The sequence below is a fragment of the Ochotona curzoniae genome, unplaced genomic scaffold (assembly GCF_017591425.1).
Source record: "Ochotona curzoniae isolate NIBS_2020 unplaced genomic scaffold, NIBS_Ocur_1.0 contig_48, whole genome shotgun sequence".
Classification (NCBI taxonomy): Eukaryota; Metazoa; Chordata; class Mammalia; order Lagomorpha; family Ochotonidae; genus Ochotona; species Ochotona curzoniae.
This window is the reverse complement of record NW_024466391.1, coordinates 2,347,621-2,370,403: the sequence shown is the minus strand read 5'-3', so window position 1 is coordinate 2,370,403 and position 22,783 is coordinate 2,347,621. Positions and strand designations below refer to the sequence as shown.

The 22,783-nt window shown below is 66.0% G+C and overlaps 3 protein-coding genes across 3 annotated transcripts; 2 read left to right on the top strand and 1 right to left on the bottom strand.

The window, feature by feature from the left end:
- The first annotated feature begins 9,023 nt into the window (after positions 1-9,023).
- RBBP8NL (RBBP8 N-terminal like) lies at positions 9,024-14,355 on the top strand. The gene is made up of 10 exons (XM_040988178.1): positions 9,024-9,121; positions 9,788-9,830; positions 10,050-10,145; positions 10,344-10,456; positions 10,710-10,782; positions 11,388-11,542; positions 11,655-11,734; positions 11,860-11,987; positions 12,184-12,826; positions 14,161-14,355. Exons 1-10 carry the CDS (start codon positions 9,061-9,063, stop codon positions 14,353-14,355), a joined length of 1,587 nt encoding a protein of 528 aa, XP_040844112.1. The 5' UTR covers positions 9,024-9,060.
- A 1,906-nt stretch (positions 14,356-16,261) lies between these two features.
- CABLES2 (Cdk5 and Abl enzyme substrate 2) lies at positions 16,262-21,198 on the top strand. The gene is made up of 10 exons (XM_040988177.1): positions 16,262-16,821; positions 18,060-18,131; positions 18,232-18,324; positions 18,530-18,607; positions 18,938-19,046; positions 19,502-19,667; positions 19,893-19,993; positions 20,557-20,663; positions 20,730-20,934; positions 21,013-21,198. Exons 1-10 carry the CDS (start codon positions 16,262-16,264, stop codon positions 21,151-21,153), a joined length of 1,632 nt encoding a protein of 543 aa, XP_040844111.1. The 3' UTR covers positions 21,154-21,198.
- Positions 21,199-21,667: 469 nt separating this feature from the next.
- On the bottom strand, positions 21,668-22,676 carry RPS21 (ribosomal protein S21). The gene is made up of 6 exons (XM_040988259.1): positions 22,598-22,676; positions 22,310-22,372; positions 22,106-22,169; positions 21,954-22,025; positions 21,821-21,876; positions 21,668-21,744 (listed from the first exon to the last, which is right to left on the bottom strand). Exons 2-6 carry the CDS (start codon positions 22,357-22,359, stop codon positions 21,735-21,737), a joined length of 252 nt encoding a protein of 83 aa, XP_040844193.1. The 5' UTR covers positions 22,360-22,372; positions 22,598-22,676; the 3' UTR covers positions 21,668-21,734.
- Between the last annotated feature and the right edge of the window lie 107 nt (positions 22,677-22,783).

Genomic DNA, 22,783 nt, shown 5'->3' with positions numbered 1-22,783 from the left:
CGTCTCTCATAGCTCCGGGAAGCTGCCCGCCCTGGGGCCCTGAGCCGAGACCCAACAGGGGCAGATAAACAGGTTCTGGGCTTCCCGGAGGCCACCGAGGAGGCCCTGGAAGTGCCGGCCACACTCGGGGCAGGGCCAGCAGCCTGGATTCGCCGCACTGGCAGCCCCTCCTTGCCCCATCCCTGGTCCTGCCTGGCCACACACTACCCGGCCTCCTCTCCTGACCCCATGCCCTCCGGGTAGCCCCCACTGTGGCTGTTTTGCCCCGTCCCCTGAGCCCCTCAACTGCGTCCCCCCAGGAAGGACGGCCCTTTGCACAGAGGCTGCCCCCTCTCCTGTCCCCGTGCCGGCCACTCCCGGCCAGTGTGTGCTTGTAGTTGAGAACAGAAGCCCCTCCCAACCTGACCGCTTGGAAGCCCCCTCCAGCTTCCCCAGGCTTCTGAGACCCCAGGCCGCACTGCTCCCACACCCCGGGTCTACCGTGCAGCGGGGCTGGGGACACGCGCAGGCAGGCCTAACCACCTCGCTCCCTCCGCCTTGGCTGACCCCCCAGGTGCCCCCACCGCCTGTCTCTCCACTCTGGGGACCTCTCTCCCACGTGTGCAGTGCCACGTCACCCCCCAGATGACCCTGGGGGCACAGCAAACTGTCCCCTCCCTCCCCTGGGGATCTGACCAAGAGCCACCGAGGCCGCCCATACCAGGCCAGTGGGGCAGCAGACCCCCATGGGGCCAGGGCGGAGACAGGAGGCCAGGCCTGGGGCCCCTACCCTCGTGTTCCCACGCAGGCCCGTGGGGAGTCCACAAACACAAGGACAGGTGTGGCTGCCGGGGAAGGAAGAGCTGAGACGTGCACCCCAGTGATGCCTGGGAGGGCAGTAGGGGGTGGCCCGAGAGCTCCCTACACCACACGGGGACCCCGAGGAGGCTCCGGGCCCCTGGCGTCGGCCTGGCCCAGCCCTGGCTGTTGCAGCCAACTGGAAGTGGGCCAGCAGGTGAATGAGCTTTTTCTCCCTCTCTTAGTAACTGACTTTCGAATAAATAAATAAATAAATATTTTTAGTGCTCTGAGGCCACAGCTGTGGCTTTGCACCCCAAGCCTCTGACTGAGAAGCACTAGAATCTCATACGATACCAGTTCGTGTCCCAGCTGCTCCACTTCCCATCCAGCTCCCTGTTAATGGCCTTGGAAAGCAGTGGAGGACGGCCCAAAGCCTTGGGAGACCCACAGGAGGCTCCTGGTCCTGCCTTCTGGTCGGCTCAGCTCCAGCTGTTGTAGTCATTCAGGGAGTGAACCAGCAGATGGAAGACTCTAACTGCCTTTCAAATTAAAGTCAAAATCAAGGCACGCGGGAGATGCGTTCAATTTGACACAGGAGAAATGTTAGTGTCCTGGCTGTGGCAGAGCCTCACGGCTGTGCAAGAGTGCCACTGCGGCTCCCGTGGCCCAGGGACAGTGGCCAGGAGCCCTGCCCTTCCCCCAGCAGAGCCTCCGGGAGGGTGCGGCTGTCGGGACGATAAAGGGAGACTTTGGCCTCTCAGGTTTAGGGCCCTGCTAGGTGGATCCTCCTGGGCGATCAGAAAGCAATTGTTAAATAGTAGGCGTGTGGAGGGAGGGGGGCCTCTGCCCTCCCGGGCCTTGCCCCCTGCACAGCCTGGCCCCCGCTAGGCATGCAGCTGGCAGCTACCAGGAGCTTGTGGAGAGGGAGGGGGCAGACTGGGGCCCTTCCTTCCCACAGGACCCCCCTAATAGGTGACACATTTATCTGGGGGCCAGGGCTGAGGCTGGCTGCTGGGCTGCCCACCCTGAGCCTTATCTATCAATCCAGTAACACAAATATGGGCCGGGTCGGCGGCTTTTAAAGGCGCCTTATCTGCCCACCTGGCCAGGTCAGGGGATAAAAGCCCACAGCGCTGCCTCGCCCCGCGGCCGGTCATTTCCCCCAGTGGGCCCAGGCAGCGACATTAGAACCCGCTGGACCAGGGCAGGGTGTGGCTGCCTGACCCACAGGAGCCCCCTCCCCAAGGCTGGCCCCCCGACACTGCGTCTCCTCCAGCGCAGGCACCAAGCTGGCTGCCGCACTCGGCCCAGCTGGGCCTCGACATGGCCTGCTGAGTGAGTGAGTGGGCAAGCCAGCGGCCTGAGCCTCTCTCTCAGAGCCTGCCGTGCAGGTCCCTGAGCTGGGGTCACAGTCGGGCCTGGCAGAGCCCCACAGACCACCAGGCCTTGGGTCCTGGGCGGCTGACCATGTGAAAGGAGGGAGATGATGGCTCCCTCCTGCTCCTGCCCGCCGCAGGGATGCGGGAGCCCGGCATGCCCAGCACTGCCCTGGCCAGGGCAGCTTTGGGGCTCGGGTGTTCTCGGGCAGCCCCACAGGCAGTGCGGCGAATCCAGCAATGACCAGCTGTGTGCCCGGCAGGTGGGTTGTGCCCAGCGGCCTTACTGTGCAGGCCACAGGCGCTCTGCTAACCCAGCCTGGCTGTGTGCCTCAGTTTCCACATGAGGTTGGTGCTGCCCTGGCCCCTCAACAGACCCACACTCGCAGCTGGCCGGCCAAGCGGCCCATCCAGGGTAGGGTGGGAGCTTCTGGGACCTGAGGGGTGGGATGTCGGGGGGGTGTCAGGGGCTGGTGGGGTGCAGGGTGGCAGGGTGGCAGGGGATATGGGGACTCAGATCTGGATTGCAAATCTGCCCTAAAATGGAGGTAAGGATGAGACATCTTAAGTTTTCAGAAAATCAAACTTGGGACCTGCATGATGGCACAGTCAGTACAACGCCAGCAACCTACATGGGGGCAGTTCAAGTCCCAGCTGCTCCACTTCCTATCCAGTTCCCTGCTGATGCCTGGGGAGGCGTCAGAGGACGGGCCAGGGCCTCGCAACCCGCGCCCACGTGGGGAACCCAGACACAGTCAGCTAGCTCAGCTGTTCCATCCATTTGGGAAGCGAACCAGAGGATGCAAGATCTTTCCGTCGCATTTTCCTGTGTGTGTGTGTGTGTGTGTGTATGTGTGTGTGTGTAACTCTGCCTTTAAAGATTTATTTTTATTATTTTTATTGGCAAGGCGGATATACAGAGAGGAGAGACAGAGAGGAAGATCTTCCATCCATTGATTCACTCCCCAAGTGAGCGCAACGGCCAGTGCTGTGCCGATCCGAAGCCAGGAGCCTCTTCCGGGTCTCCCACGCGGGTGCAGGGTCCCAAAGCCTTGGGCCGTCCTCGACTGCTTTCCCAGATCACAGGCAGGGAGCTGGATAGGGAGCTGGATGGGAAGCGGGGCTGCCGGGATTAGAACTGGCGCCAATATGGGATCCCGGGCGTGCAAGGCGAGGACCTTAACCACCGCGCCATTGCGCCGAGCCCTCAAATAAAAATTTTTTAAATCTTTTCAAAAAATACAAGAACTAGGACACGTGGTACCACGTGTTGGGCTACAGCACAGCTGCATCCTTATGTCACACGCACACACAACACACGTGTGACACGCATGCACACTTCCAGGCCCCCAGCCTGTGGTCACAGGAGCCACAGCAGGCAACAGGAAGCCTTTCCTCTGACCTCCAAGCGCCCTGGGGTGCTGGCCAGGAGGAGCCGGCTGGGGGGAGGGGCCTGAGCTGCAGCAGCCTGTGGGGTGCCCCCAGCGGCCACCACGTCGGCACTGTCCCCAAGCGCTGGAGTGCCGTGTGTCCGGCTCTCCTGGCAGCCCGGGCCTGAGGCCCAGAGACGCCCCACCCCCACCCCGAGCTGCGCAGAAAGGGCAGGTGCAGCACCTGTTATCCAGGAGGGCGGAGCCCCTAGAGCCGCTTCTCTGTGCTCCCCGACAGAACCGAGACCAAGGCCTGGCACAATGACCTAGCAGCTAAATCCTCACCTCGCACAGCCGGGCGTCAGTTCACGTCCCCGGCTGCTCCACTTCCCATCCAGCTCCCTGCCTGTGGCCTGGGAAAGCAGTGGAGGACGGCCCAAAGCCTTGGGACCCTGCACCTGCATGGGAGAAGTTCCTGGCTCCTGGCTTCAGATCGGCTCAGCTCCAGCCATTGCGGTCACTTGGGAGTGAATCAATGGATGGGAGATCTTCCTCTCTGTCTCTCCTCCTCTCTGTATATCTGACTTTGCAATAAAAATAAATCTAAAAAAAAAAAAAAAAATAGAGCCAAGGTCAGGAATGGTGCTGCAAGCCTGCCCCAACACTGTGATACCCCAGCGGTGACCATTCGTCCCTTTCCCATGACCAGCCAGCCCTCCCTGTGGCTGCCCCATCCCCCTTGACCGGCCTGCCCCAGCCCTTACAGACAATCCTGTCTCTGTGGGCCCTGGCCGGCCTGTTCTGCCACTTTCCCTGAGATGGCAAAACCCGTCGGGCAGCTCGGGCAGCTCCGGCCTTCTTTCTGCTCCTGGCTGCGGGAATCGGAAACCTGCCGGGCGGGTTTGGCTAAAATGATGTGTTGTTGTGCGAGTTCACACACTGCTCACTCCTGCCCCTGCAGTGGGAGCACACGGAGCTCCACACGCCGTGGACAGAGGGCCAGAAGCCACGTGAGTACCTGCTGACCAGGGCCACACCACCAGCAGCCGGTGGGGCCCCCGGGGAGGGAAGCTCCCCTGGGCATAGAGGCCCAGCGCCAACAGGAGCCCGCCAGTGGGTCACGGCTCAGCTCTGCCCACCCGGGCTGCTGTGGAGTACCTGACCTTAGGACACAAAGCCAAGAGGAGCCTCTGTGAGGTTCCTGAGCAGGGGCTGGGCACAGAGGATGCCCCAAGCCGTCCCTGCGGTGAGCTGGAGGGCTGGAGCCCTTCAGGTCCCTGTGGGTCAGAGGCGGGCGCAGCGGCGGGCACTGCTAACACACAGGCACAGCCACCCACAACTCCCCCCAGGCTGCAGGGCCATGCTGCCCTCCACTGTCCTGGTGTCAGGGCAGGTACTGTGTGCCCAGCCCCCCACTGGGTTGCAAGCTTGCTCACTGAGGAGTCAGGTTGCAGGGCCTGCAAGCCTGAGCTGCAAAGTGGCCCAGCCAGCCAGGTGTGTGCGTGCAGCAGTGGGCTCAAGGCCCTTGTGCTGGTGGCATGCCCAGCAGGGGAGGGAGTGGGGAGGCAGTGGGGACTAAGTCGTTATGTTCCCACATGCCTGTACAGGAGCTGGGAACCCTGCCTGGTGAGTGCCGATACGGCACGCCGGCAGTAAGTCAGGGCCTTTGGGGTCGGGCACTTCCCGGACACAGCCCAGCCCTCAAGCGGATGCCAAGGTCACCAGGAGGCAAGGCTGCTGTCCTGGCGTGTCCCCTGCCGGCTGGTGGTCATGCACAGGTTATACCTCTGGGCCGCGGCTCAGTCCATTGCACCTGCCGGTGTGGCCCACCCAGGACCACCGGAACGCCTGGGAGGTCAGATGGGGAAAGTGGGAGATAGCAAGGCCAGCGGGGAGAGGCTCTGCCTGCCTCTGAGGTCCTGGTGCAGACCGGAGAAGACTCCACAGCAGCGGTCAGCTCCACCCGTTTCTCATTGCTGGAACCTCGGTGTTCAACTCAGTGTGGGCTCCAGCACACAGCGGGGACGGCAGGGGGCGGGGCACTCGGGAAGCTGCACAAGCTTCTTCAAGACTCATTTGTTCATTTATTTGGAGAGCAGTGAGGGGTCCCCCATCACTTTTCCACAACCCCAGTTGGCTGCAGTAGGCCCAGGCTGGGCTGGACTGAACCCGGGTCTTCCATGTGGGTGACAGGGTGACGCTTAAACTGTCGCGCTGCCTCCCAGGATGCCCCACACGGAGCTGGAACTGGAGTTGGTACTCAGTCGTGGGATGCCAGGGCTGCAGGCAGTAACTTGACCCGCTGTGCCACAGAAGTGGCCCCATGTCATTATCATGTGAAAGTTTCTACCGTGGCCAGCCCGTGGGGGCCCAGCAGGGTGGGGCAGGGAGGGGCCCAGCAGGGGACGGCCTGCCAGGAAGTGCAGACAGCCGCTGAGGAGGAGCACGCGGCAGCTGGGGCTTGGCCCACTGCACGAAGCCTCAGGTGAGTTAGGAGTCTACCCGCAGGCCCCTGGCACAATGCTGGGTGTCCGGGGTAGGGGCAGAGGTGCAGAGATGCACCAGACCCCAGGGTCAGGCTAGCTGCAAGAGCCCACGGCTCACCCCAGAGTCCAGACAAGGATGGGCGCCTGCATGGGTGTCACTCCTCAGCCAGATGGCACGAGGCTGACGTGTGCCTGGCACAGCAGCCGGGATGTCATGGGCACGAGGCCCCTGGGGCAGTGGGGGCATAGGGTCCTGCAGAGGTCCTCGGGGTGGCAGCCTCTGACTCCTGAGACAGGGCTCCTATAGGCTGCACCACTGTGTCCGGCACTCACCAGCTGTGTTACCTAGAACCCACCTGGGGCAGGGCTGGCAGCATGGGGCAGGGCTGGCAGCATGGGGCAGGGCTGGCAGCATGGGGCAGGGTGTTGGCAGCATGGGACAGGGGATGCACACCATCCCCTCCCCGACCAGGAAGCAAGACTGGGGGAGGGACAGGAGCAGGAACGCCTGTGCCCAGGCAGTCCCCTTGGGAGCAGCATGCCAGGGGACCTCAGGTAGGGCCTAGGGGCAGTCAGAGGCCCTAGGAGGCAGGCAGGGCTCAGCGCAGATCCCTGTTCTGGGGAGCACACAGGGTCCCTGTGCACGGCCCTCCTGGGCTGAGGTGTTGGGGGGCAGGGAGCACTGGGCGTCCTTACTCGGGTCCACTAGGGACCAGCTCAGGCTGGTGGCTCAAGCAGCAGCCACCTGCAGGCACTGGTGCTGGGAGCAGCCTCTTTCACAATGCTGCCCTTGGGCAAGCACTCCTGCTTTTCGGGGTGGGGGCACTAAGCTCCATCACCATAGCCCAGCAGGCTGGGGTGCTAGTGTCCTCCTTCTGCCTGCTCTGCCCCTCACCCCGAACCAATCCCCCCGCTCCTCCCAGCCTGGGGGGCAGAGTGGAGGAAGAGAGGGGGCAGCCAAAGCCGGCCCAGGGCCCCCCACTACACGCGCCCTCCCAGGGCATTCCAGTCTGTGCCTGCCCAAAGGCTCACAGCCACTGTGTTCAGCACCTCAGGCCCAGCGGCGGAGCGAGAGAGTCGTGGGAGAACCTACCAACTCCTGGGGCAGGGTGGCCAGACACTCCTGCAGCCCACATTCCTCCTGTCCACGGGACCCCCTGCTCCCCCAGAGCCCCACGACTGGCCTGCTCCCCCACCCACTCTAGCAGCTGGCAGGGCCCAGGAAACCAGAGTAAGACCCCAAGCCCCAGGCACTGTCGCCCGAGCCCCAAGGAAGACAGGGACTCCCACCACAAGGCACCAGTCTCGGTCCACGCTGACCACTGGCCAGGCCCACAGGGCCTTCCACGCCACTGCGGTGTGGGCAGGAACGACCCCCAAGGCCAGCTCCTTTACGGGAGTCGCCCAGTCCACGCAGGTGGAAAGTTGGGGAGAGATGGCAGAGCAATCATTTGGGCAGGTCCAGGTGGCCCACCCTGACAGGACCAGAGCCCTCAGAGGCGTCCAACCACCCAGGGCCCTGGGTAGGCCAGGCCAGCATAGCCAGGCACAGGGTGCTGCAAAGTGACCTTGGTCCACGCAAGGTGACCACGGAGGACACAGATCCATCTTGGGGGTACCCCAGTCCCTGCACCTGGAGAGCAGACTTCCAGCTCAGGAAGTCCCAGGGGCTCCCTGAACCTGCAGGGGCAACCCTGGGGAGGGCACATACCCGCCCTGCCTCGTGCCAGCAGAACCTGCCAGGAGCAACCTCCTCTCTGCCCTGGCCAGTCTGGGGAACCCCCGCCCTCCAGCCCTGCGAGGACCCCACAGCTCAGAACACAGAATCCCCTCCTGCTTCCCCCTCCACACCCCTAGGCCCAGCAAGGGAGACAGCCCACCCGTTCTGAGGGTGGAGGCCATGGGGACCACCTCTGTGCCATGCGGGGTACGCTGCTGCTGAGGGCAGGGCGGGGCAGGGGTCGGGGCAGACTCCAGGTAGAAACCACACAGGCCGAGCGGCAAGCGCTGGTGACGGCCGTGTGAGCATTCTGGGGTCCCAGCCCGAGGCCCAGAGGCAAACCCACTGAGTGTGAGTGAAGACAGCCCTGCTCTGCTCCAGGGTAGACTCGGCCACAGAGCCCAGCAGCCATCATATGGAGACAGTGAGTCGGCAACCCATCCCGCAGGTCAAGGACAGGCCTCACACACGCGCAGGCACACGCATGCTGCACAGACTGCACGCACTGCACATGTGCGAGCGAGCACGTAGACACCCAGCATGGGCACAGCGTGCAGGCTCACAGGAGCTGGCACACTGCTGTGCACACACACAGACCACACGGAGCCCGCAACTGCACATGCTTACACATGGAACACACGCATAGTGAACACGGGAGCACGCGTGTGCCCTGGCGGAAATGCTGGGCACTGGGCTGGCACTGGGTGGGGAGGGAGAAGGAAGACAGGGATGGAGAAAAGGAGGGGCTGAAGCTTCACAAGCCCCAACACCTGCCAGCAGCTTGGGGAGCCCCAGCAGGCCCCGGCAACGCACACACTCAAGCCCGGGCCCTAGGCCTGGCCTGTAAGCACCGCAGGGTGGGGACCCCCAGGACCTCCGCCGTCTGACCCCGTGAGTGGACAGAGACCCCTCACTGGGAGCTGGCGTCTGCATGTCGGTGTCAGCCTGCCTGTCTGTGCATCGTGTGCTCATATGCCCACGTGTCCCTGAACATACACGTGGACTGCGCCAGTGTGTGGGTGTGTGGGCACACGAATGCCTGTGGGACAGGGCTGCCCAGTGGCCTGGAGGAGTGCAGACCTGGGAGGAAGCTGGGCTGAGGGGGCCACCTCAAGGCCACGCACTGCAACTGCCGGCCTAAGGGCTCCCCAGCACTGCAGCCCAGCCGCCCCAGAACAGCACCCAGCAGGGGCGGGTGCCAGCTCGCACTCTGCCCTAGCTGCGTCCTACCCTTGCAGCTGCTCACTCACCCTGCGCTAAGCTGGAAGTCCAGAGCCAGTAGCAGCCCCAGGCTCCATGCAGAGGGGCCTGGCTGGGCTGCAGGAGCCATGGAGAGCTTCGCAGAGGCCCTGAACCGGCTGAAGGACGCCCACGACAAAGAAGTCCTGGGTGAGTGGCCAGGAGTTGGGGAGGGGGCTGCTGGCTCCCATCCACGGCCAGCCTGGAGAGCCAGCCACCTACCCCAGGAAGGGCAGCCTTGCCCCAAAGCCCAGAGCCACTAGTCAGGTGCCCAGCCAAGCCCAGAGCCAGTCACCAGCACCACCTCCTACCCTGGGGGTCCTCAGTACCACCTGCTGGTCCCTCCCACAGCCTGTGCACCACAGGATACAAGACCTGAGCACTGCTGAGTGGCTGAGAGAGGGGACCCAGCTGGACAGCTGGGATGCAGCCAGCAGGGAGCGTGCTGGGACTGCGCCAGGAGCCTGACGTGGTCCCCACCAGCAGCACCCCAACACAGGCAGCTCCTCTGCCTCCCCCAGGCAGCCGCAGGCCCTTCCAGCATCAGGACCCCCGCCAACTTTCTGACAGACCCTTAGGCCGAGGAGACCGAGGCCCGGCCACCAGGAGGGGCAGCTCAGCCCTGAGCATGCCAGCCGTGGCCCACATGAGGATCCCCGGCAGGGCTGCCCAGGCGCCGGCCAGGACTCCCCAGGTCCTGCCAAGGATCTCGTGTGACAGCTATGCCCAGCACTGCCACCTCGAGGCCCTGGCACCGGAGGCGCAGGGGAGACCAAGGCCAAGACTCACTGTCCACCCCTGCCCGCCCACCCCCAGGCCTGCAGAGCAAGCTCACCGAGCTGAATGCAGAGAGGTGCCGGTGAGTCTGCCCCAACCCCGGCCCTACACTGCCACCACCCCGAGGTGCCCACGGCAACCCTGAGGCCCAGCAGGGGACAGCCACTTGTCTCAGGTCACACAGTGTGACAGAGGCAGGACAGGAAGCGGGCAGGGCATTCCTGTCGGGCGCTCCCACGGGCCCCAGGGGCTGGACGGCTTGGCTGCCAGCCAGGGCCCCACTCGGGCTGTCTCCGCGCAGGGATGCCCAGCGAATCGAGGAGCTCTTTGCCAAGAACCAGCAACTCCGGGAACAGCAAAGGCTGCTGAAGGAGAACCTGCAGGTGCTGGAGAACAGGTGAGGGCCGGGCACCATCCCCACCTCCCTGCCCCAGCAGGACTGCCAGGGCCCTAAGCCCAGCGCGTCCCCAGGGGAGCGGAGATGACAGACACTAGGCCTGGGTTCCCCAGCGCTCAGCACAGGAGAGGCTGGGCAGAGCATGTGGGGGACTGGCCTCAGGACCCCCAGCCCAATCTCACAGCTCCACCCCTCCAGGCTGCGGGCAGGACTGTGTGACCGCTGTGTGGTGACGCAGGAGCTGGCCAGAAAGAAGCAGCTGGAGATGGAGACCTCCCACCTGCAGGGCCTGCAGCACCTCTTCCTCCTCAGTGAGCCCACCGGCCAGGGGCGGCCAGGGGCGGCCAGGGGTGGGAGCAGGGAAGCCAGGGCAGGCCTCCGTGCGGCCTTATCTAAGTGTCCACGGAGCTCACATCTGTGCATAGCAAGCAACAGGGGGTTGGGGAACAAGGAAGGGGGACACGTCCGCCATTGGGCAGGCAATGGGCCAGGCGCTGGCAGCAAGACAAGGCAGGCCCCCACCCCACCCACGCCCTGCCCTCTCCTCTCTGACGCCTTCCACAGCCAACGAGATGAAGGCGCTGAAGCAAGAGAACCAGGCCCTGAAGGCGGCCATGAGGCGACTCTGCGGTCTGACGTGAGCAGGGGACCAGGAGACTCGGCCTGTGCTGGGGGGACCAGGGGACTCAGCCTGTGCTGGGGGGGGGGGACTCAGCCTGTGCTGGGGGGGGGACCAGGGGACTCGGCCTGTGCTGGGGGGGGGGGACCAGGGGACTCAGCCTGTGCTGGGGGGGGACCAGGGGACTCGGCCTGTGCTGGGGGGGGACTCGGCCTGTGCTGGGGGGGGACCAGGGGACTCGGCCTGTGCTGGGGGGGGACTCGGCCTGTGCTGGGGGGGACTCGGCCTGTGCTGGGGGGGACTCGGCCTGTGCTGGGGGGGGACTCGGCCTGTGCTGGGGGGGGACCAGGGGACTCGGCCTGTGCTGGGGGGGGACTCAGCCTGTGCTGGGGGGGGACCAGGGGACTCAGCCTGTGCTGGGGGGGGACTCGGCCTGTGCTGGGGGGGGGACTCGGCCTGTGCTGGGGGGAGACCAGGGGACTCGGCCTGTGCTGGGGGGGGACTCGGCCTGTGCTGGGGGGGGACTCGGCCTGTGCTGGGGGGGACTCGGCCTGTGCTGGGGGGGACCAGGGGCCTCACCCCACTCTGCCCAGCCTCCCCCCATGCCTGCTCCTGCCCTCCAGTGCCAGACCCAAGCCAACACCCCAGGAGGCCAGCCCGGACCCTCCCTCCCCGCTGCTGCTTCCATCCCCTGGGGACTGGAAAGCTGGTCCCAAGAAGCTACCCGGAAGTCACAGGGAGGCTGAGGAAGAGCCCCCAGGCATGGACACACAAGAAGGTGCTGGGGAGGTGGACGGGAGAAGCCGGTGGCCACGGCTGAACACCCCCAGGACGTTCCAGCCAGCTGCCAGCGGCACCTCCCAATCCCGCTGCTGCTTCTCCTCCTGCAGGCAAGCCGGTGTGCGGGTCACCTCCAGGAACCAAGGCCTCACCAGGCACCCACCTGCCCGAACCTCGGGCCCCAGACATGGTACGGATGAGTGACCCCTGGGCTGTGCCCTGCTGGGACCCCATACCACACAGCAGGGACCCCAGGCCCACTGCTAGTGCGGCCCTATGGGGAACAGGAGTGGTTCTGAGCCAGTGTCCCCACAGAGCCCGCACTGCATCTCCAACCAGCTGCATGGGACCATTGCCACCGTGCGGCCTGGGGCCCGTATCTGCCCCAACGACCATAGCTCTGCTGACCTCACGTCCCCGCCAAGCCCAGCCAGCGAGCAAAGGTGAAGGCAGCCCCCGCCCAGACTCCAGCCAAGAGGCCTCTGCTCTGGGGCAGGTCCCTGTGGCCACGGAAAAACCCTGGTGTCCCCCCCACCCCGCCACCCCCACTCCATGGCTGCTGGGAGGCACTCCGAGGCCTCAGCCTCCTGAGCCAGGAGCCGGGCTGTCCTCCCGCTCACTGCCTCACCCCCCTCGCAGCCTCCTGCAGCCGCCCTCTGCTGCGACCTTTGAGGCTCTGAAGCGCTCCCTCCAGGCCGATCATCTCTGCCTCCTGAGCCGCCACCTGTCTTTGCACCTGCAGACCCCATCCGGCGGGCCCTTGGTGCCCATCACCACCCAAGGGGGCTCACAGCCACAGGACCTGAAGGCCACGGGGGCAGAGGCCTGGGAGGAGCCCACAGGTGTCCTGGGGCTGCCTGGCACCTTGGTAGGCATGCAGGACCCCAGGTTGGAGGGGGCACTGCACCTGCTCCTGGCCCAGCAACAGCTACGTGCCCAGGTGGGCAGCGCCAGGCTCCAGGGCCCAGCCCTGCCACGGCAGACTCCGCCTTCCTCACCTCTTGGCTCGGACTCCAGAGGTCCCAAGAGTGAGGGGGTCCTGCCTGGGGAGCGGCAGTCACAGCCCAGAGGTCCAGGCAGCCCCAGGAAGGAGTCCACCCTGCAGGACTGTGGTCCAGACAAGCCTCTGGATCTCTCAGACCGGGGCAGGAACGGCCAGCAGTCCTCCAGGCGGCCCAGTCCTGAGCCGCTGCCAGGGGCAGGCGTGCACAGCCCAGGAACACTCAACAGTGACCTCAGGGGCACCAGGGCACTGAAGCTGGAGCAGCCCCCACCACCTACAGTAAGCAGCCCCACCCTGGCCATGTCCACCCGCAGCGGGCATCCGGCTAGGGACAGCCCCCGGCCCCAGGGACCATGCCAGCAGCCTTGGTCCCAGCAGGAGGGAGAGGGTTAGGATTTGCCCCAGCCCCAGTACAGTGGACTCACATCTCGGCACACTGCAGGCTCTTCTGCACCCTTTGCCTGGGCTGCAACACAGCCCGCCCTCTCTAGACGGGCTTGAGGATGAGGCCGGGCCAAGGCCAGCCCCCCACCTGCAGAGGCCTAGCACCAATGCCCACCCAGGTAGGGTAAGCTCCCTGGGGCTCTTGGGAACCTAGCAGGGAGGGGTAGTGGTGAGCGTCAGTGGGTGAAGGGGAGCAGCCTGACCCTGCACCCAGCTGACTCTGCAGGCCTGGCAGCTGGACATAGAGGGTGCTGAGGACCCAGGGCGGCCACCTCTGGCCACTCGGGGAATGGGAGGGCCCCCTGGCCTTGCATGCTGGCAGAGGGCGGGTCCTCATGCAGGGCGCTGGGGCACCGGCCCAGGCCACCTCCAGGGGCAGGTGTCCTGAGCACTGCCTGGCCCACTACGCTTCAGTTCCCCTTCCTCTCCTGGTTGGGCAGGCTCAGGGAATCCCAGGACCACCGAGCTGGCCGACCCAGCCCCATGCCCCTTGGAGCCCAGCCAGACTGGGACACAGGGGACAGAACCAGAGGAACTGGATGAGCCTGGCACCTCAGACAGTGAGGTGGGTCCCAGCCACACTTGGAGGGCGGCCTGCCGCAGGGCTGCCCAGGACAGGCGGGGGACAGGAGGGGGACGGGCGGGGGACAGGCGGCGGCATGTCTGCCCTCTCTGACTGTCCCCTCCTGCCCAGCTGAGCCCAGTGGAGGCAGAGTCGTGTGTGCCCGGGGAGGGGCCCAGGTGCGTGTGTGCCCAGAAGCGAAAAGCAGCCTGCGAGCTGGAGGACAGAGGTACGGCCACGGCCGGCGGGGCAGGGGCTTCCACGAAACGTTCTTGCAGCAGAACCGGAGGACCGGCATTCCGGGGCCTCCTCGCTGTGACGGGCCGGGATGCAGCAACTCCGACAGAAGACGGTCCCGGCCACTGTCATCCCCATCCCAGGCCCATGGCAAGCCCCCAGAGGGGTAGGGTGGGGTCCACGGCCAGGCAAGACAAGAGCAGACAAGGAGACCCTGCTGGCAGAGGGTGTCTGTCACACTGGGAGCCCCAGGCTGTGGGCTCCGGGAACCCACGCAGCTGATGCGGGCTGTCCTGGTGTTTGTCCAGGCCAGGCCACCACAACGTGTCTTTGTTGCCAGGCAGGCGAACAGGGCCTTGTTTGCTCACAGCCAGCACAGCTGTCTGGTGTGAGACACCTCCTGCCGCTGGGGAGCAAGGTGTCGTCCAGCGTCTGCCATATGCAGGCCAAGCAGCTCCTCGTCTCGCCTCACCCCAACCACGGCAGCACAGGCCCAGCCCTCAACTCCGCACCTCGCAGCCCGAGCACCTGTGCTGCCCACCCGGCCACACGCCTGGGCCGCTGACCCCTCGCTCGGATCCCTCACGCGCCCCCACCCCGGCCGCGGCCTCAAGCCAAGGCTGCCCTGCTAACACCCCTGTAGCCTGCAGTGGGAGCTGGGGCTGCCAGGAGGCGACCACAAAGGCCACTTGGTCCCTGCCATGGCCCTGATGACCTGCATCCACCTCCACAGCCTGCAAGAAGCTAACCCAAGGGAGAAAGAAACCGAGCGGGTTCCCGGCAGCGGCTGATGCAGCGGGAAGCCCGAGGGACAAGGCGCCCAGCCACCCCACCAGTGACTGGGAAGAAACCCAGCCAGGCCAGCCCAGCCCAGGAGCACCCCGGCCACAGCCCCACCACCAAGCGGCAGGCAGCCCAGCCCCGTTTCAGCCGGGACAGGAGCAGGTGGGGGACACAGCTGGACTAGCTCCCACCTCAGGGACCAGCGGCTGGTCCTGCACCAGGTCCCAAGGCATGATGCTCCAGCCACGGACTCGGGCGCCCCCTCGTGGAGCCCCAGCCAACTGGTACCTGTAGGCACCGGGCAGGGGTCCAGGGGCCGCATGGTCACCGAGGGCTGGAATAAACATGTGAAGGAGGATATGGTGTGTGCGGCTGGCCACGCCCCAGGGCCGTCTCCTGTGCTGACGGGAGCAGGTGGCCTGCGACGTGCACCTCCTGGCACAGCCTCTCCCGGGCCTCCCCACTTCATCTTTCAGATGCTCCCGGGAGGCGCAGGTGCCCTGCACAGGAGGCCCGAGGCCTGACAGAGGAGCTCCTGGCCAGGAGCAGGGACAAACAGGAGGGGGACACCAAGGGTGCTGGAGGGGGCAGCCAGGAAGTTGAGCCTGCAAGGGGCTCCCCAGCCCCTGCCCTGGGCAGCACACAGGCCGAGCCCTTGACTCCTGCTGGCTGGGGGACAGCTGACCTCAGAGAGCGCCCACGGGCATGGAGGGGCTGCGTGGGCCAGGCTCACATACTTGTAGGCGCTGCAGCGCTGGCTGAGCACCACTGGCCAGACCAGGGGACAGGGCACTCGGCTGAAGTTATCCCCGGGGGGCGGCAGCCAGCGAGCCTGGGCTCATGGCTATTCCTACCCCACACCGTGCCCTGGCCACCCGGACCTCAGAGGGACCCCCGTGAGTCCTGGCAGAGCTGCCAAATCCCACTGCACACCCGGCCTTCATCTGCCGCCCATCACCAGGACTGCCTCTCCAGCACAGCCAGCCCTGGTGCCCAGCCCGGGAGGGCCCCGTGGAGCACTGCTGCTGGGTGGCCCGGCTTCCTGCGTGAGCAAAGTCCGCGGCCAGAGCCACTCCACCCGACCACGCCTGAGGTCCATGTGGTGACTCCCACTCTAACGATGAGATCCATGCCCCGGCCAGAAGCTGCACAGATGGGCTCCCGCCTAGATACACAAAGTAAGCCAGGGTACCTTGTGCCCTCAGCCAAGACCACACTCAGACACAGGGCCTGGGCAGCCCGGTAAGAGGAATACGGCCACGCTCCCGCAAGTCCAGAGGCGGGACTCGAACTGGCACAACGGCTGTCTGCCCCGCTCCCCACCCCAAACCGCGCGCCGCTCCGGACTCGCTGGCCCGGTCCGACCTGCCTCTAGGACCCAGGGGAGCCGCGCTGGCCACAGGGCTGCATCGCACGGTGTATTTGCATATGGGCGCGCCGCGACCAATGGGAAGGCGCTCCGAGAATGTATTTGCATGAAGACGCTCTGCGGCTAATAGGTGGGAACGCAGGTGAATATTTGCATATGGACGGTCTGCAGCCAATGGGAAGCGCACTGCCTCTTGAGGGGCGGTCGCGACCACGCTAGCCAATGGGCGGGAGCACTGGCGGAATATTTGCATACAGGCGCTCCCGTGGCCAATAGGCGGCGGCGGCGGCGGTGGTGGCGCGGGCGGGTCATTCTCAGGATGGCCGCGGCCCCGGGCCCGGTCCCCGTCCATCCCGGTCCCATCCCCGGCCCGGGCCCGGGCCCTGTCCACCCCACGGCGGCCCCGGGCCCCGTCCACCCCACCGCGGTCCCCGTCCATCCCGGCCCCGTCCACTCCGGCCCCGGCCCCGTCCACCCCACGGCGGCCCCGGGCCCTGTCCACCCCGCCCCGGGCCCGGGCCCTGTCCACCCCGGCCCCGTCCACCCCGGCCCCGGCCCCGTCCACCCCACGGCGGCCCCCGGCCCCGTCCACCCCGGCCCCGGCCCCGTCCACCCCACGGCGGCCCCCGGCCCCGTCCACCCCACGGCCGCCCTGCGGAGGCGCGGGGACTCGCGGCGTCGCCAGGCCGCGCTCTTCTTCCTCAACAACATCTCGCTGGACGGGCGGCCGCCCAGCCTGGGCCCGGCCGGGGAGAAGCCGCCGCCGCCCGCCGAGGCCCGCGAGGTGCCCGCGCCGCCCGCCGGCCTCCCCGCGCCCCAGGGCCTGCTCAGCCCCACGCAGGCCCCCGCCGGCCTCGGGCTGGACGGGCCGCGCCAGCGGTGAGTAGGGACAGGGGTCCGCACCGAGACTGGGCAGGGGTCTGCAGTGCCTCCCCAGCCCGCAGCGCCCTCTGCAGAGCTACCGGGGCAGCACTGGGCTCAGCTGAGCACCCACCAGCCCAGGGCCTGCCGCCCGCCGCCCAGGGGTCAGCCCTGCTTAGCCTGTGTCCTTGTGGAGCCCAGGGGCCGTCCGTGCATAGCCCAGCTTGTGGCCTCTTCTCATCTGGGGTTCTCTGCCTCTGGCTGCAGCACGGCCTGCGGGGGGTCTCCGGGGCAGCCCTGAGGCCTGGCTGGGGCCGGCAGGGACTGGACACTTTGCCCTAACCCAGACCATGGCGAGACAGGAGCACACAGGCCTGTGCGCTCACTGAACAGGTGTGTCCCAAGGACACACAGGGTGTCAGGTGCGGTCCTCGGGCCAGGATGGGACTGATGGCCCCTGGGCAGACCCCCGCCCTCTCCCAACCAGGCCAGGTGTGGTGACGGTGGGCTGACCCTGCTCACTGACCCAGCAGTGGCTGGGAACTCGGCCTGTGCGCAGCCTGGCCCTCCTCAGGTGTTGATGTGGGGGGCGGGGGCGGGACTGCCGTCTTCCCTGCCCGTGTGAGCATGCAGAGTGGTGGCAGGGGCAGAGTGGTGGCAGGGCCAGAGTGGTGGCAGGGGCAGAGTGGTGGCAGGCGTTGGCGGCTGAAACAGGCAGGTCTGAGGAGAGCTGTGTCTGCAGGGTGGGCTAGAGTGCCCAGGCCTCCTGGCTGCAGGGTGGGCTAGAGTGGCCAGGCCTCCTGGCTGCAGGGTGGGCTAGAGTGGCCAGGCCTCCTGGCTGCTCCCCTTAAACTCCAAACCCCTTCCTCCTGAAAAGCAGGTGCCTGCAACTGTGGGCAGGACTGTGCCAGTCCACCCTGTCTTTGTGCCAACATGGGCAGGGCTGTGGCTCTTGGTTGGTGTTTTGTTTTGCTTTTTAGGATTTATTTGAAAGGTAGAGTTACAGTCTTGGGGAATAGAGAAAATTTCCCATCCACTGGTTCACCCTGCAGAGGTGTCCTCAGGGTCTCCTCTCCTCGGGCTGCCCTCAGCCTGGGCATCTGGGCGCTCTGGGCGCTCTGGGCACCACGCCGGGTGGAGGTGTGTGCTGAGTCCTGGTGGGCGTGCTGGAGCCCTGTGAGGGCTCTGTCCTGGGCCAGCTGCAGTGGAGGCGGGTGCGGCTTCCCGGACCTGCCTGAGATCCTGTGTCCTTGCAGCAGGCGAGTGGCCTCCCAGCGCTGTTCTCTCGAGTTCCTGGAAGACGCCATGGGCTGTGCCACAGTGCAGAGGTGCGCTGCCCACCCTGCCCTCCCAGACTTGGATCTCCACGTACTGGGGATGGGCAAGGGGACCCAAGAGCCAACAGGCCACCTGCCATGTACCCTGCAGAGCCAGACACACGTCCGGGTCCCCAAGACAGAAGGGCCTGAAGAAGACTCACTTCATCAAGAACATGCGACAGTACGACACTCGGAATAGCAGGTGACAGTCCCCGCCCTTCCCAGGGCCCCGAGGCCTTGCCCCGTCCTGTGCCCCAGCCATCTGCCACGCCTGTCCTGGGTGTGCTGCGCTCGGGGGAGCCCTTCCCACGCATTGCTGTGGAGACCGGCACCCTGCTGCCCAGCCCCTGCCCGAGGTGGGAACGCCGGCCCGCTCTGCCACCCCTGACCCGTCTCTCCCCGGCCAGGATTGTGCTCATCTGTGCCAAGCGGTCCTTGTGTGCGGCCTTCTCGGTTTTGCCGTATGGAGAGAGCCTGCGGGCGTGGTGAGTCCTCTGCCCCGGGCCTGCTAGTGGGGCAGCCCCCAGGCTATGGCTGGAAGGTCCTCGCGTGTCCACCCTGCCTGGGACCGAGCAGTGGTGCCCCAGGTGCCTCACCAGGTGGGAGACAGCTGGCATGCAGGTCCCAGGAGCTGGCGGGTGTCGGGGCTGTGGCCCCTCACTGCTTGGGTGGCCATGTGTGCCCCAGGGGAGGCATCAGGCCTCAGGACAACTCCACCAGGTGCCCAGGCATATGTGCCGCCCTTGACCTGGTGCTCTGCTGGTGAGCGTGGCCGTGTAACAGCGCTGCAGCCACCTCCCTTCCGTGTCTTACAGCGACCTGAGGGTGGACAGCCAGAAGCAGAGGCACCCATCGGGCGGCGTGTCCGTCTCCTCCGAGGTGGTCTTTGAGTTGGAAGGGGTCGAGCTGGGAGCAGCTGGACAGGCAAGCCTCCATGGGCGGCCACTGCCCAGCGCAGTCAGGGCCAGCTGGGTGGTGGGCACTGGGGGTCTGGCACATCACCTAAAGTCCAGAGTGTAAGAGGGTAGGCCAGGAGCCAGAGGGCCTCGGTCAGCAACGCCCCTTGCAGCTGGGCACAAAAGTCATTCCCGGCAGCACTGGGCTCAGACATGTGCTCACTGCCTCCACGGCCCCTCTCCTAGCCTGGTCTAAGGTCAGGGTCTGCAGAACCAGGGGGGTATGGGTGCAGTGCCACAGGCCCCAGCTGCAGAGTGGGAAGGTAGCATTCTGGAACATTCTGTCGTGTGGGAATCTGCCTGCCTCCGCGGAGCCTGCTGTAGCAGGCTTGCAGTTGCATCCCCAGTGGGCCCCATGTGGAGTGGGGCACGGCTGTGTCTGGCCGGGCCGCAGAACTGAGTCCTCCACACTCGTGTCTCTAGGTCGTGTCCTATGCAAGGTTCCTGTACCCAACCAACGCCTTGGTCATACACAAGAGTGGCAGCCACGGCCCAGCACCCCAGCCCCGGCCCAGCGTGCCTCGGGCCCCGCCGGGGTCACGACACAAGCCTGTCCCCACCAAGTCGGCGCCAGCCGGCCCAGAGCTAGGTACTCCCCACGCCTTCCCGAGGGCGGCGTCCACAGCTCACGGGCTTCTGCAGGATGCCCGCAGAGGCTGGCTGGCACGCGGGCAGGGGTTGCCTCCCAGGACTGAGACGGGCCCCAGGCCTAACCCTCTTCCCAACGCCCTCTCCCATGCCCCGAGCCCTGTGCCCTGCCGCTGCAGGCCAGTGCCTGTGGCTGGGGTGGTCAAGGCTGCCCTGCTCCTATTAGGTGATGGGGGAGACGCCTTGGAGTACAACCCCAACCTCCTGGATGACCCGCAGTGGCCATGTGGCAAGCACAAGCGTGTCCTCATCTTTGCATCCTACATGGTGAGTAGCTGCTGCTGGCCCCAGGCGCCAGCAGGCCACTCGTGGCCCAGAGCCCCAGCCCCGTACTGGCCACGGTCCTTAAGGATTTACTTAAGGAGTTCAGGAGAGGGACAGAGTGAGTCATCTGCCAGTTCACTGTCTATATAGCCAGAAGTGTGCCAAGGCGAAGCTGGGAGCCAGGGATGCCACCCCAAGCCTCCCACCTGGGTTCAGGGGCCCAGATACTCAAGACCTGCTACGCTCTCCCAGCTGGTGGGCAAGGGGCTGGATCTGAAGTGGAACAGCTGGGACATAGCCATGCTCGTGGGAGCCTGGCGCTGCAGCAACAGCTCTGCCCCCTGCACCTTACCACCTGCCCTTACAGTACACTGTTGGAAGGTGTCCGTTTCAAAGGCCAGGCCACGGGGAGAGATCTTCCACCCTCAGGCTGTTCCCACAAAGCCAACAGCCAGGGCCAGGCCAAAGCCACCTGGCCTCCCGCTTGGGCACCCCGTGCCAGCTGCCCCGCCATTGGCAGCGTGCTGGGCCAGCAGTTCCCAGCAGGCTCCCTCGCCCTGTGCCAGACCACAGTGATTGAGTACGTGAAGCCGTCCGACCTCAAGAAGGGCATGAACGAGACCTTCCGGGACAAGTTTCCGCACATCAAGCTGACGCTGAGCAAGATCCGAAGGTGAGGGGGCACTGGTGGGGCCTCCCTCCCGCCCCGAGCCGGGCTCGACAGACCCCGTCCCCACAGCCTCAAGCGGGAGATGTGGAGCCTGGCCGAGGAGTGCAGCCTGGAGCCTGTGACCGTGTCCATGGCCTATGTGTACTTCGAGAAGCTCGTGCTGCAGGGCAAGCTCAACAAGCAGAACCGCAAGTTGTGCGCTGGCGCCTGCGTGCTGTTGGCCGCCAAGATCAGCAGCGACCTGCGCAAGAGCGAGGTGAAGCAGCTCATAGACGTGAGTCTGGGCGCAGGGCTGGCGGCTTGGGCGGTCCCCCGTGGGCCCAGCTCGCCCCAACCCGTTGCCTCCCTGCAGAAGCTGGAGGAGCGGTTCCGCTTCAGCAGGCGAGACCTCATCGGGTTCGAGTTCACCGTCCTGGTGGCACTGGAGCTGGCACTGTACCTGCCCGAGAGCCAGGTGCTGCCGCACTTCCGCCGCCTCACGCAGCAGCTGTAGCCACACAGCCGCTCCTGACCCGCATCTGCCAGAGGGCCCCCCCAACCCCGCACAAGGTGGCTCACCCCGCTGCCGGCCGGTCACTGTGAACCACTGGAAATGCCAGGGGCCCAATGGAGCACCCTACTCTCCTTAGCAATACTGTGATGGGCCTGCTGGCCTGGGCCCTCGAGGGACAGCTGCTGCTCGGCACCCAGGCCTGAGGCTCAGGGTGGCCCTCCCAGGGTGCCATGTACCCAAGGGCCTGCTCCCTGTGTTGGGGCATCTCTGCCAGTCTCCTGGGCACTCAAGGCCAGCACAGCTTGCCCGGATGGCCACTGGGTCTGCACCCAACGCAGAATCACTTCCCAGTGGGTGTACCTCAGGATGTGTGTGTGTGTCAGCCTGTGGGCTGGGAACTCGTGTTTGTTCTTTGAAATAAAAGTCTGCGACAGCACAGGATTCCTCCCTCCATGACCCCCCCAGCTGCCCAGCCCTTTGCCCCGAGCACGAAGCAGCCACTCGGGAACCACACTTGGTTTTCTGCCTTTATTGGCCAAGCACCCAGCGAAGGACCCCGATCCCGCCAGCATCCTGGATTCTCAGAAGTTCCTAGGAGAAAAGGAGAGGAGTGGGCATGGGGCAGGTCCCAGGAAAGCAGCCCACCTCACCCTGCGACCCCCCTTACTTGGAGACGATGCCGTCGGCTTTGGCCAGACGGAGGATGGAGTCGTCGGACTCCCCCTGGAGAGAAGGCAGCAGCGTCAGGGGCCTGGGCCGCGTCCCGCGCACCCAGCCCGTCCCCCACACCCGGCACTCACCATCCTGCGGATGGCCCCACAGATCGCGTATGTCTTGAACTGGCCGTTAAACCTGCCCGTGGCCTTGTCCACCTACAAAGCAGAAAGCGTACAGTCCCTCCGCCCACTGCCCCATCCAACCCAGCGCCCCTCAGCCCCAGCCCGTGGCTCACCTCAGCCACGTTCATCTGGATGGATGCATGGTCCTTGGCACCGATGATGCGGTTGCTGGCCGAGCTGCAGGAGGTGGACGCCCGGTGAGGGGGCGACAACGGGGGACAGCAGGGACAGGATGAGGAGGCCACGGGGGACAAGAGGGACAGGGACAGGGTGGGAAGTGAGGACGGGAGGGGAGGCGGAACGGGCCGCACGCTCACCATTTCCGCGGCACGTACAGGTCCACGAACTCGCCGGCGTCGTTCTGCATATTGAAGCTGCACCTGGGGAGTCAGCGCGGGGGCCTGAGGGCGGCCGGCCGCGACCCCGGCCCCGATCCACGCGGTCCCCGATCCACGCGGTCCCCGATCCACGCGGCCCCCAACCACAACGGCCCCGACCCCGATCCACGCGGCCCTCGAACCCGACCACGACCCCCGCCCTCGCCCACGACCACGCGGCCCCGGCCCCGTTTCTAGGCCCCGACCACCGCACGCCGAGGGCCCCACCTGCTGTCGCCGAGAGCGCGAGAAGGAAAGGAAGTGCTTTCTGCCCCCCGGCAGCGATATGGGCGGGAGGGGCGGAGCCTCCGCGATAACTTCCGGGTCGCGGTACAAAGCGAGTCTGAACGTCGCGTCCTTGCCGGCAGTCAACGCGCTTCCGCTTCCGGCGTGGGGAGGGCGGGGCGGAGCCGG

Excerpts from the sequence above, each read along its gene's own strand:
- RBBP8NL (XM_040988178.1), top strand. The coding sequence starts at position 9,061 with ATGGAGAGCTTCGCAGAGGCCCTGAACCGGCTGAAGGACGCCCACGAC. Across the intron at positions 9,831-10,049 it reads CTGAATGCAGAGAGGTGCCG|GGATGCCCAGCGAATCGAGG; the intron begins GTGAGTCTGCCC and ends GTCTCCGCGCAG. Across the intron at positions 11,543-11,654 it reads AGGCATGGACACACAAGAAG|GCAAGCCGGTGTGCGGGTCA; the intron begins GTGCTGGGGAGG and ends CTCCTCCTGCAG.
- CABLES2 (XM_040988177.1), top strand. The coding sequence starts at position 16,262 with ATGGCCGCGGCCCCGGGCCCGGTCCCCGTCCATCCCGGTCCCATCCCC. Across the intron at positions 16,822-18,059 it reads CTGGACGGGCCGCGCCAGCG|CAGGCGAGTGGCCTCCCAGC; the intron begins GTGAGTAGGGAC and ends GTGTCCTTGCAG. Across the intron at positions 18,325-18,529 it reads TACGACACTCGGAATAGCAG|GATTGTGCTCATCTGTGCCA; the intron begins GTGACAGTCCCC and ends CTCCCCGGCCAG.
- RPS21 (XM_040988259.1), bottom strand. The coding sequence starts at position 22,359 with ATGCAGAACGACGCCGGCGAGTTCGTGGACCTGTACGTGCCGCGGAAA. Across the intron at positions 22,170-22,309 it reads CTGTACGTGCCGCGGAAATG|CTCGGCCAGCAACCGCATCA; the intron begins GTGAGCGTGCGG and ends CACCTCCTGCAG. Across the intron at positions 21,877-21,953 it reads GTGGGGCCATCCGCAGGATG|GGGGAGTCCGACGACTCCAT; the intron begins GTGAGTGCCGGG and ends CCTTCTCTCCAG.